The 13,035-nt window shown below is 40.4% G+C and overlaps 1 protein-coding gene across 1 annotated transcript in view; it reads right to left on the bottom strand.

The window, feature by feature from the left end:
• CDON (cell adhesion associated, oncogene regulated) overlaps positions 1–13,035 on the bottom strand; it is a 59,246-nt gene that overhangs the window by 36,724 nt on the left and 9,487 nt on the right. The window contains exons 7-10 of the mRNA XM_012664063.1: positions 9,447–9,800; positions 4,833–5,122; positions 3,374–3,548; positions 44–175 (exon numbers count right to left, since the gene is read on the bottom strand). Of these exons, the coding sequence (XP_012519517.1) occupies positions 44–175; positions 3,374–3,548; positions 4,833–5,122; positions 9,447–9,800 (951 nt within the window). The remainder of the gene's footprint in view (positions 1–43; positions 176–3,373; positions 3,549–4,832; positions 5,123–9,446; positions 9,801–13,035) is intronic.

Below are 13,035 nucleotides of genomic sequence, written 5' to 3'. Positions count from 1 at the left end.
CGTAAATAAACAAAATGAATAAGATGAAGATTCTTTTCTTTACCTCCACTATGCCTAGAAGAATCTGTAAGCACCACTCCAAAATTATTGTTCGCAGCCTCCGAAACAACAGGATGCTTAGGCATGCCCACGGGTGAAGAGGATACCTGTGTGTTTTTTGACGATGCTGTTTTCTCTAGAGAGGTTAAAAAACACATACTGTAACATAAGCTGATATACACATAAAGTAAAAAAAAAAGTACCTGTGAAACTCTACTGGTATAAATACATGAACTTATCTGCCACAGCTTCTATATTAAAACTGCATCATAAATGCTTGGCTGATCTGAGGAACTGACAAAAATCACTTTGTCTTTTTCTAGTATCTTTAAGGGAAAGCTAAAGTGTGTCTTTCTTCAACATGCTAACTTTAATTTACACACGAAAAAAAACAACACAAGTGAAAAAGTCAAATGATTAGAGTGAAGTTTCCCAAACTTATTAGTCCATTTTTCTTTCTACTGTACATATTTCTCAATTCTAAAATGTAAAATTCATCATTAAAGATCTTCTGCTAAGTTTTTTTCACAGGAAAATTATCACATTGCTTTAATATTTCTAGAGGTAAAAAGTGAAACTGAGTGATTTTTTAAAAACAGAAACGTATGCTTCTTATACAGTATTTATAGGTCAGACTCTATGAATATCTAAGGACCAACTGTGAAAGTTAACTCAAGATACATTTAAAATAGGAAATATTCATTATTTTCCAGCACAGATTCAATAATTAGATGAAAAGGTCTTTTTCAAAAGCCACTAGTTTCTTCTCGATCTTCGTACCTCCTTGTTATTACAGCGCCATACCAGAATACTATTCTGCCCAGTTCCCATCTCCACCCACTGAAGTCTCTGTTCATTTATGGCCAAGCCATGATGGCATCTTTTCTTTTCTTACTTTCTTTTTTTTTTTTTTATTTCAAAATATTAAGGAGGTACAAATGTCTTAGATCTATTGCTTTTGTAATGCTTGAGTTCCGGCTATAGGTGTGCCCATCGCCCATATACTGTTCACAGTACCTGTTAGGTGGGTTTTTGCCCATCCCCTCCCCACTCCTCCCCCCGGTTGATGTCCACTGAGTTTTAACTTCCCTCTGTGCACATGTGTGCCCATTGGTTAGTTCCAATTTAGTAGTGAGTACACGTGGTGTTTGTTTATCCATTCTCAAGATACTTAGGAAAATGGTCTCCAGTTCCACCCAAATTGTTACAGAAGGCATTAATTCATCCTTCATCATGGCTGAGTAGTATTCCATGGTATACATATACCACCGTTTATTAATCCACTCCTGAAATGATGGGCACTTGGGTTGATTCCACATCTTTGCCATTGTGAATCGTGCTGCAATAAACATTTGAGTGCAAATATCTTTTTGATGAAAAGTCTTCTTTTCCTTTGGGTAGATACCCAATAGTGGGATTGCTAGACAGAATGGTAGGTCTACTTTTAGTTCTCTGAGGAATCTCCTTACTGTTTTCCACAGAGGTTGTACTAATTTGCAGTCCCACCAACAGTGTATAAGTGTTCCTTTCTCTTTGTAACCGCACCAGCATCTGTTGTTTTTGGAATTTTTAATAAAAGCCATTCTGACTGGGGTAAGGTGATATCTCATTATGGTTTTGATTTGCATTGCCCTGATGATCAGTGATGCTGAGCATTTTTTCACATTTATTGACCATTTGTCTTTCTTCTTTTGAGAAGCTTCTGTTCATGTCTTTTGCCCCCTTTTTAATGGGGTTATTTTTTTCTTGCTGATTTGAATTCGTTGTAGATTCTAGTTATCAGCCCTTTATCAGATGTATAGATTGAAAATATTTTCTCCCATTCTGTAAGTTGTCTATTTGCTCTGTTAATTATTTCCTTAGCTGTGCAGAAGCTTTTTAATTTAATCAAGTCTCATTTATTTATTTTTGTTGCTGCCGTGATTGTCACTGAAGTCATAGTCATAAATTCTTTACCTAGGCCAATATCTAGAAGAGTTTTTCCTACATTTTCCTCTAGAATTCTTATGGTTTCATGCCTTAGATTTAAGTCTTTTATCTATCCTGAATTAATTTTTGTGAGTGGTGAGAGGTAGGCGTCCTGTTTCATTCTTCTGCATGTGGCTATACAGTTTCCCAGCACCTTTTATTGCATAGGGCTTCTTTTCCCCAGTGTGTGTTCAGATCAGATGGTTGTAGGTAGACGGTTTTGTATCTGGGTTCTCTGTTCTGTTCAATGGTCTGTGTATCTATTTTTGTAGCAATACCATGCTGTTTTGGTTACTATAGCCTTGTAGTACAGTTTGAAGTCTGGTAATGTGATGAATGATGGCATCTTTTCGGTCAAGCCATCCCTCCCAAGCTGCCCACAGAAGAAATGTCCTTTCTTTGTGCTCCCCCAGCACAAAGTCCTTGGAAATCTCTCATAGCACTGGGCATACACTGGCCTACACTCTTGCCCTCCTCCAGCCAGAATTGTTCTGCAAGAACAGACGGCACATCTTGTCACTCCTCTATGCAGCCAGTCCAGCAATTCCCAGCTCACTCAGAGGCAAAGCCAAAGTCCTAAAAAAGGTCGACCAACAGGGCACTGTGTGATTTGGATGCCCTGTTGTCTCCCTTCGCACCTCTCTATGGCCTCCTTACCTCCTTTGCCCCCATCACAGTGACCCCCAATGCTCCTCAGGCATACTGAGCACACCCCTCCTTGTGGCCTTGGCACTTCCCTCTGCTGGGGATGTCCTTTCCCTAGATAGTCACATGGCTTTCTGCTCCGCCTGCTTTAGGTCCCTGCTCTGACACTGGAGGACCTCCTCAGCTACCTGCTTAAGCTGTGAACAACTCCTAGCCCATATACTTTCCATATCCATTCCCTAATTTATTTCTCTTGTTGACACCATCACCTTCTTAGGTATAAGTCTCTCTCAACTAGAATGTAAGCTCCATGAGGCCATGGAGTTTTGTCTATTTTATTTATTGCCTGACACATAAAAGACATTCAATAAATACTAGCTGAACTGAATTAAATTTTGTCTTGTAGTTGGTATTTTAGTATATGACTTACTTTTCTTATCAAAGTATGAGCTCCAATGGGACGGATCGTATCTTGACCATCTTTGTTTTCCCTGTACCACTTATCCTAGTGTTTTGTACATCATAAGCTCTCAAAAATATTTGTGGAATACTAGATGGAATGGAATAATACAACTACCCAAAAGTGGCCAAAAAGGCACGGGGACTATAATAGGATTGTTTAGTGAATTTATATATAAGAATCTCTGCTATCCAAGAGAATGCTTACTAGTAAATTAACACCAAGGCGGCCAGCTCATTCCTCTGAAGAGACGGTGCTCACCTTTGCTGGTTCGGAAGGTAAGCATGGCAGGCTGTCCTTCGCCTGCTGCATTTCTTGCTACCATCAGGACTTCGTAAAGACTAGATGGCTCCAGTTCAGTCAGACGGAGCTCATTTTCGCTTCCTGGGACTCGAACCGTGTGCCAGCTTCCCACCACGCCAACCGCATCATCCAGCTGCCCAAGGGAAAGTATTCCAGAAAAATAGGAGAGCAACTTTGATAACCATTAGAATTCACGTAATTCTAGAGGAGTTTTGGGGAGCGACATACCACTGTGAGTAAGAAAAGACAGTACTACTTCCCATTAAGAAACATGCGGGGCCTGTAACAAGCACCTGGGAGCCCTCACTGTGAAGACTCCTGGCTCTGACCGCCAGCGTGTGGCCTCAAGCAAGCTGTTGCCCTCCCAGAGTCTGTTCCCTTTACATGTCAAGGAGACAATACCTCCTTACTTCCTGGGCTAATGAAAGAATAAAATAAGTATATAATAATGTGTATTATTGGTAATATATAATATACATGATGAATATACATTAAGATAGATATTATATGTTTGTATGTATATGCATTATATGATTATGTATTATATATTTCCAGCATTCTTGCTTCATGTGTTGACGCCGTTCAGTATGTGTTGGAAGAAATAAAAAGAGATCTAATTAGTTGTTTCTTGGTTAATGGAACAAAGAGCAATTTTGCATGGAGCCTTTAGGGTAGATAAGATTACTAGCAAAACTTAGTTTCTTCATCTAGAATCATCAGGTTAGAAAGAGCAGATAAACTTTAAAATATCACCATGTTAGTTTTTTCAGTCATTAAAAACACCACCATTAAACAGTGGATACCAAAATGTCTTGGGCAAAGAAAATGATTTTACATATTAGTGCATCCCTCATTTATCTACTAGTCTCATTAAACAGAGAGGAGCGTTTTCATCCTGCCTTAATACAAGCCATGGGGGGGAAATATTATCTAAAGAACCAACTGACAGACGCCCAAGTCATTTATTTATTTTGCCAAAATAAATGACTGAACAATGTAAGACTCTAATACAATTAGGAAGACAACTTAAAATGCAAACAATTGTCAGAGGTTATGCCAGAGGACCCTGTTCAAACAGTCATTTCTAATAAGAAACTGCTTTATTTGCTAAATAAACTGTTTTCTACTATCTTAGGGAGGTAAGACGTCACTGTTTTAAAAGTCATTTATAAAAAATGTCAAGACATTACTGGGTTCTTAGAATCTGGATTTGGGTGGAAATTATTTATACTTCATTCTTATTCCTTTCATAGGGTTGGTAAATCCAGCATGATTGGTGGGGTGTCTCTGACAAACTCACCATCCTGAAACACTCTGGTTCTGTTTTCTGCCATTCCACAAATGTAAACGATAGTCAGCATATGTTATACAGTGTTAAGGTGTGAGAAGAGAACGATGATAAATGAGAAGACATTACCTTTCGATACTTCACAAAATAGGCGTTGATGGGCAGTTCACTGTCCTTCCCCGCCCTCCACACCAGATTGTACGTGTCTGGTGCGTGGGTCTGTGGGGGGCTCAGTATGATGGGAGCATCGGGAACAGAGGCGCCGCTAGCGTTCTTCTCTGATGACGATTCCGAATGTGTCTTCACTGGAAATGAGCTCAACGATCCAGTTTCTAAACCATCTCTTTTACCTCTTTCATCATTCTGAGTAGCATCATAAGGTGTGACTGTTTCGGCTTTTGTATTTGTTTCAAATGGTACTGGAGGGAGAGAGAGAGGAGATCGCTTGAAGAAACTCATCATTTCAGAGTCTTCTACCCAGTTAGTGATATTCTTGCACACACTGATTGTTGGCACAATCTGAGCCCTTGAAGCTAAAATAGGTAACATTTCACTTTATAATTCATGGAAACATTTAACCTCTGCCAGCATTTGCTCATGGGGGAGCAAATGAGTTGTTTGAAAAACCAATTATATGATGCAATAGTTCAATGGTTTAAAAGTTTTTATTTTTTCCTTGTTCTCTACTAGTATTCCCTCTTCTGCAAGAACAATTTGCTAATTTAACCTCAGAAGATTTTAAGTTGAGGAACATTTGGCTTTGATTCCAGCTGGTAAATGAAACACAAGGAACAACACATTCTGTTGAGAACAAGGTTATCATACATAGTAAGGAAATGGTTGAGAGTTGGGCTCTCACCCACTGAGAGGCCAGTCGCCAAAAATACCACCCAGTCTTCATGCACGTGGGCAGCCTCTGCCCACACTGAATCCAGGGGGACCTCAAGACCAGCAGCCTCTGGGCATAATCTCTTGGATAATCGGTTATGCAGCAATAGATGCCCATCCAGTAGACACCACCCTGACACAGCAAACAGTCCGCTTCGAGGCAGAGGGAAGAAATGAAACCAACAAGACCAGCTTAGATAGAGGAAGAATTAACTGATTTCCAAGTCCTATTTCTGGATAGAACTGAAGTTCGGCTTAAGAAATCGCAAATCTAAAAACAGATAAAACAAGCAGACAGCCTGAATGCTTACTACTAACAGCATACAAATATACAGAAGAAGGTAAAAAATAGTTCAATTATACTGAAAAAATAGGTTGCATAGATCCAAGGAAAATTACTGAGCACATATTATGTACCAAGCATTGTACTGTATATTTAATAGACATGATCCTATTCAATTCTCAAAACAACACTCTTGGGTAGCTGGTAACACTCCCACGTTACTGGTGAAGAAATCGGAGTTCTGGAGACTAAGTGTCAACAGCTGTCAGTGGTGCTGCCGTTAAAAAAAACGAGAGAGCAATTCACGAAAACAAACATACTGCCAGTACCTTAAACCCAAGGATTGACAGCTTGGTTTCCCTAAAGTGTTGTTAATACTGGCAACCAAAAAAAATCTCCCTATTTTTCACTCCTTTCGTGGAGGAAGGGAGCAGAGGAAACAACGTTACAGTTTCTTTTCCACTATGAAGTCAGATTCCTGGTAAAAGGTGGCTGTGTTTTTGGGAGAAGTACCGCACTCTAGTAGAGAACCAGCAAAAAAAATGGGACTAACAGTGTCGGGTCAGTTTTCTGCTAGTCTAAAAGACAGAAAGGGTGTCTCAGAAGCATCTTCTGTCAAAGAAAACAAGAAGCTAGTGAGGAAATGATGTAGAAGAAAACTAATTAAGGTCACTGAGACAACTTCACAATATTGCTCCTGGAACAGCTCTGTTTGTCCATGAGTCAGACTGAGGACTGGCGCTCAGGGTGTGAGCTGGCGTCTGCAAATGCAGAGAAATGGACTCAGCAAGTGGAAGCAATTAGCTGCGGCTCGGGGTGGTGGCGAAGGGCCTTTTATCATGAGGAGTTCCGTGCATCTTCTGGGCAGTTTACCACTGGGAAGTGGTATTTGGCTGTAGAAGAGTTTAAACACCACATGCCTCAGTTTATACAGAGGCTTGAGAGAAAGTTTATGTTGCAGCCTGTCCACTGAATGAGTATCAAAATTCCATTTCTGTAATATTTAAGATGCAATGAGACCTTTCCACAACTGTTATTAAAAGGGGGATTCACTTAACTTTCCTCTTCAGTTCCCAGTAACATAATCTGGGCACTTGCAAGATACTAGATACAATTTAGAAGACTTTAACAATACTTTCAAAAGCGTTCTCAGGTATATTATCTCAGTGTATCTTCAAAACAACTCTGAAATGGGTAGAATAGACATCTAGCATTTTTTAAGGTAGAATGTTTTTTGAATTGGAGAAGAGACTGATAAAACTATGGCAATGAAAATGAATTTAGCAACTCTGAGTGGAAACTAATTAAACAGGGAATACAACCAGATCTGTCAAAGACGCTCCCACTGTGACCTCTCCTGCCAGCAGTCCACACCCCAAACTATTTAGGAAACCCAGACCAACTCCCATTATAGTGTCGAAGAGTTACAACTCACTGTGCAAATATTTGTACATTCAGGACCTCAAAAACCCCAGGTCTCTGGAAAGAACAAAAGGGCAGGAGGAAGTCCTCTCTGACCATGCTTACTCTCCCCTTCCCGATGAACAAGGCAAATGGCTGTCAGTACGTTAGAATTTAATAAGGCTCAGATTCCCAGGCAAAGAAGTGGGCTGTTAGATGCTCTTTTGAGTTTTAATGAACTCAGTTGGACCTTCATAATCATTACAGAGCATGTAAAAGAGGCAATGCAGGACCACTCAGGTGGAATACAGCTGATGGGGTTGCGACACATAAAAGTGGTATTTATCAAGACATAAAATCCTGGAGTGGGGAGAATCCTGAGGATCTTCTAAACAAGTTAGCTTATGTAACTTCTAAGGGCTTCAGATTTTTCATATTTAAAGTAAGAAAGTTAGACAAATATCTAATTCCATCAGCTACAACTATGACATCTGTGTCTCCTATACCCCATGTTTACATAAAACAATCAGTTCAGCTGAATTCTACCCAAGGAGCTTCTGCATACACCTGTTGTGCAGCTAACAATTTTGAACAAAGCCACTCTCATTTTTGTCTGGAAGAATAGATACGTAAACACGCATACACACACGCATATACATATTCATACATATGTATAAATTTATGCAACATTCAACTCCTTTCTTGATTTGAGGATTTTTAAGGTTACTAGAAATCAGTAACTACTTCTTCTTTCCCTAAACACCACCACAAGGAATCATTACAATTTAATAATAACTAGACGGTAATAATCATAACCTAATACTTCGTATTTAATGGAAGCTTTCTAGTGCCAGATACCACTCTAAGCACTTTATATGTATTAACTTGATTCTCACATCAACCCTATGAGTAGGGCACCTTCACAATACCTGTTACCCAGATGAGGAAACAAGCACAGAGAAGTTCAGTAATTTGTCCTGGCTACAGACCCCCTCATGGCATAGCCAGGATTCCCCTGCAGCCTGCATGCTTAACCCCCACACCATCCCACCTCTCATACTCATGGAGTAGCACAAGGGCATGAACGGAAGTCCTCGGCCTCCCCACTGGCCTCCTGGCCTCCAGCTTCATCCAGAGTGAGAGAGTCCTTGTTTGCAGGCAAAGGGAAACAGCAGTGTACACATCCAAACTCTTTCTGTCTCAACCACCCCTCCTCTGCCAAAGACCGCCCACTGGCCACTGCTCCGGCCAGAGGTGCCCACACACCGGTGGTGTCGCCCACACTGTGGAGGATGGGCCGGGAAAAAAGACCTGCGTGGAACCAGACTGTGAACTAATTAAAGCAGGGAATTCTGGAGCACTAGCCCTGCCGTCTAGATGGAGAAAAGTGGGCTCCAGGCTCTGGGTAAGGGGCTCTGTGACCTGTGGGACCCGAGGACCCGGGCAGAAGAGGGCTACAGAAGGCTCTTTAAGGCAGAGGACCAGAGCGCCAAGACTGAACGCAGTCCTGCCTTTGATATTCTGCCTCGCAGCCTGACCAGCTGTCGGAGAACACTGCTCTCGATACCTACTGATGTGAGGTTTGAATCTGCATTAAGTCAAATTTGAGGTCATTTTCATTAATGTTGATACTCTACATACCAGTACTTCAAAAATCATATAAAATTTTTAAGTCATCAGCACCAAAAAATCAGTAAAATATAAAGAATGAATATTATACCTCCCATTAGAAAAACACCTTTGGATGAAATGGGGGAATAGATACATACAGGAATATGTGATAGTGCCACGACTCTACATCCTCAGTGAAGGTCAACCTTTTAGACTTTGAACACCGTAGTGACTTAAAAGTGTCTGTAATGCCATTTTCAGTAGCTTAGAAAACCAAAAGCATCACTCCCAAAAGATAGATTGTATTCTGAGCTTGCTCCGAAAGGAGAGCTTTCTACATGACAACCGCAAGCTTAACAAACATGCCAGAAATGGAGACCAAGTTTCGTCTGATTACGTGAGACCAGACACCAACAAATAAATACAGTTCTATATTTCACTGCCATCGGGAAAAAAACACATTTAGAGATTGCCAGATTCATTAAAATAACATTTCAAATCACTTTCTCCTCTACTATATGAAATTATTCAACTGAGAAAACGTAATAACGGCCACTCACCGACTGTGAGGAACGCCTCTGCCCGCGTGGAGCCGTGCTCGTTTGCGGCCTCACAGACGTACCTCCCCGCACGCTCTCGAGCGGCAGCCCGGACACGGAGCACGCTTGAGCCAGCTCGGGACACGACAAAGTGGACGGGCTCCAGGTCCGGGGCCCCGGGTCTAAGGAAGTGTGATTTCCGGGATCTAGATCTGAGCACTTGAGCCGGATGGCTGGTTATCAGGCCGTGGCCGTCGTACCAGCGGATGACTGGCGCTGGCACCCCTGTGGCATTGCATGACAAAGTGACGAAGTCTCCGGCGGCCACCTCTGCACTGGCCGGTGCTGTGATTATAACCGGCTTGAATCCACTGTCTATTAAAAAAGTAATTCACATACAAAAAATTAAGAACATTATAGCATCTATAAGGCAAATAATTTCATCCTATTGCACACACATGATAGTAATGACAAAAACAAAGATATCTCCCTCATTCTTAGTCCCCTTCTCAACTTTCACCGAGCAAAACTGTCAACAAAAAGTAGAATTTTTCATAGCTGTGGATTCCTAGGCATTTCCTACATAGATTTCTTGTCCTTCAGAAAGAGAGAAATGTATGTAAAGAAATCTTTTGAGAGCTTTCCAATAGGGATACTATAATATTTGACCACTGTAAAGATAGAACATATAAAGCTGAAAGCTCAGACTCTAACAAGAAAAAAATATAAAATATAAAACTAGATAATATTCCTTCAAGAAAGTGGTCAGTCCAGGGAGGAGGGGGAAGGGGCAGGAATCTGATTATAAAAAGCCTGGGAGAAAAAACCTGCTCTAAATACAAGTTGATGCATACATTTCTTACCAATTTCTTATTATTCAGAAACAATATTTTTGTTGCTAAATTAAAGTGGCAGCAAGTCTTTCCTTTTGGTGCTCGCATTATCTGGTATTTTTTAGTGAGCCTACAATGGCATATCGATCAACGTACGTGACATCTCCTCCGGCTGTTCTCTCCTCTAGTCCTGCATCCCACGTCTGACGGGACCAACCAGTGGCATCAGATTTCTGGATTTTTGCCAAACTACTGAGTGTAAAATGTTATTTCACTGGTCAGAACCTGCATTTTCCGGAGCACTAATGAGGTTGCACATCTTTTCATGTGATTATGTGCCATTCATATTTTTCCTGCTCTGTGAAATGCCTTTTGTCAGTTTTTCTACTGGGTCATTTATCTTTTTTGTAATGGTTCAGAGTTCTTTGAATGCTGTTCTTTTGTTCAGTTCTGTGTGCTGCTAGTATCTCCTCCTAGTCCATTGCTTTTTTTTCAGTTTTTAATGGTGTCTTTTAATAATGAAGATTTTTCATTTCAATGTAGTCACATCTTTCTTAATGAGCACCTTTTAAAATGTCTTATTAAAAAGTTTTACCCACAGATCATACATTCTTCAATATTCTATTTAAAAATTTTTGCATTTTTTCTTTCACATTTAGGTCTTCAGTCCACTGGGAATTTATCTTTATATACAATGTGAGTCAGAAATTTAATTTTACTGTGTTCTCCATTTTGATAATCTGTTATCCCACATCAAAACTGAAAGTGGATGTCCCTCCCCTGACCCGTGCGATGCCGGCTCGGTCAGGTCCCTGCATGCGAATGTCTTTCTGGCAGTCTCCACCATGCTCCAAGAGTCTGCTTGTTCTTGCACCAGTACGACACTTTCTCAATTACTACACATTCTTCATACCTTTAAATCAAGTCTCCCACGTCCTTTTTCTTCTTCTTCTATAGCGCCTTAGCTGTTCTTGGGCCTCTGATCATCCATATAAATTTTAGAATCATTTTGTCAAGATCCTCAAAATATTATGATAGGATTTTAATTGGAATTTCATGACTCTACAGAAAATTTTTTGAAAGACCAGATAACTGCATATTACTGAATTTTGGTATTCATGAACCGGTATATCTTCCTGTGTAACTGGGTCCGCTTTACGGTTGCTAATATAAAAAGGTACTTTTTAAATTATATTTTCTGTTTGTTGCTGGTATATAGAAAGGCAACTGATTCTTTTTTTTTTTTTTTTTTTTTTTTTTTTGAGACAGAGTCTCACTGTGTTGCCCTGGCTAGAGTGCCGTGGCATCATCCTAGCTCACAGCAACCTCAAACTCCTGGGCTCAAGCGATCCTCCTGACTCAGCCTCCCGAGTAGCTGGGACTATAAGCATTTGCCACCATGCCCGGCTAATTTTTTCTATATATTTTTAGTTGTCCAATTAATTTCTTTCTATTTTTAGAAGAGACGGGGTCTCGCTCTTGCTCAGGCTGGTTTCGAACTCCTGAGCTCAAACAATCCGCCCGCCTCGGCCTCCCAGAGAGCTAGGATTACAGGCGTGAGCCACCGCGCCCGGCCTGGCAACTGATTCTTATTCATTGGTCTTCACCCAGCCACCTTGTTAAATGTTCTTATTACTTCCAATAATAAGATACACAATAATAATAGCCAGCAAACTATTTGGGATATTCTATGTTAACAATCATATCAGTTGTAAATTAATAACAATTTGGGTTCTTTCTTTCTTATTTCTTTTTATGTCTCCTTGTGCTCATTAGGACCTCCAATGCAATGATGACTGCAAGAGATGTCTCGCATTTCACCATTAAAAATGATGTTTCCTCTCTCATCATCAGGGAAATGCAAATTAAAACCGCAACGAGATATCACTTATCTCCAGTGAGAATGGTCTTTATCAAAAAGTCCCAAAACAATCAATGTTGCCGTGGATGTGGAGAGATAGGAACACTCATACACTGCTGGTGGGACTGCAAACTAGTGCAACCTCTGTGGAAAGCAATATGGACATACCTAAAGAGATACAAGTAGAACTACCATTTGATCCAGCAATCCCGTTACTGGGCATCTACCCAAAAGAACAAAGGCATTCTATAAAAAAGACATCTGCATTCAAATGTTTATAGGGGCACAATTCACAATTGCAAAGATGTGGAAACAACCCAAGTGTCCATCAATACATGAGCGGATTAATAAAATGTGGTATATGTACACCACGGAGTACTATTCAGCTATAAGAAACAGTGGTGATATAGCACCTCTTGTATTTTCCTGGATAGAGATAGAACCCATTCTACTAAGTGAAGTACCCCAAGAATGGAAAAATAAGCACCACATGTACTCACCAGCAAATTGGTTTCACTGATTAATGCCTAAGTGCACATATAGGAATAACATTTATCAGGCATTGGGCAGATGGGAGTGGGGAGGCGGGGACGGGTATATACATACACAATGAGTGCGATGTGCACCGTCTGGGGGATGGACACGCTTGAAGCTCTGACTGGGGGAAGGGGCGAAGGGCAACTTAACCTAAACATTTGTACCCACATAATATGCCGAAATAAAAATAAAATAAAATTTAAAAAAGTGATGTTTCCTGTAAGTTCTTGTTAGATACTCTTTATCAAGTTAAGAAAGTTCCCTTCTATTTCTACTTTTCTAAGATTGTCTAACATGGATACTGAATGACCAATGTATTTCTGCCTCTAGTGAGATAATCATATCACTTTTCTCCTTTATTCATTAAATAGGGTGAAAG

The sequence above is a fragment of the Propithecus coquereli genome, unplaced genomic scaffold, assembly GCF_000956105.1.
Source record: "Propithecus coquereli isolate 6110/MARCELLA unplaced genomic scaffold, Pcoq_1.0 Scaffold856, whole genome shotgun sequence".
NCBI lineage: Eukaryota > Metazoa > Chordata > Mammalia > Primates > Indriidae > Propithecus > Propithecus coquereli.
Note: the sequence above shows the minus strand (reverse complement) of the source record. Positions and strands in the feature narration are given on the sequence as shown.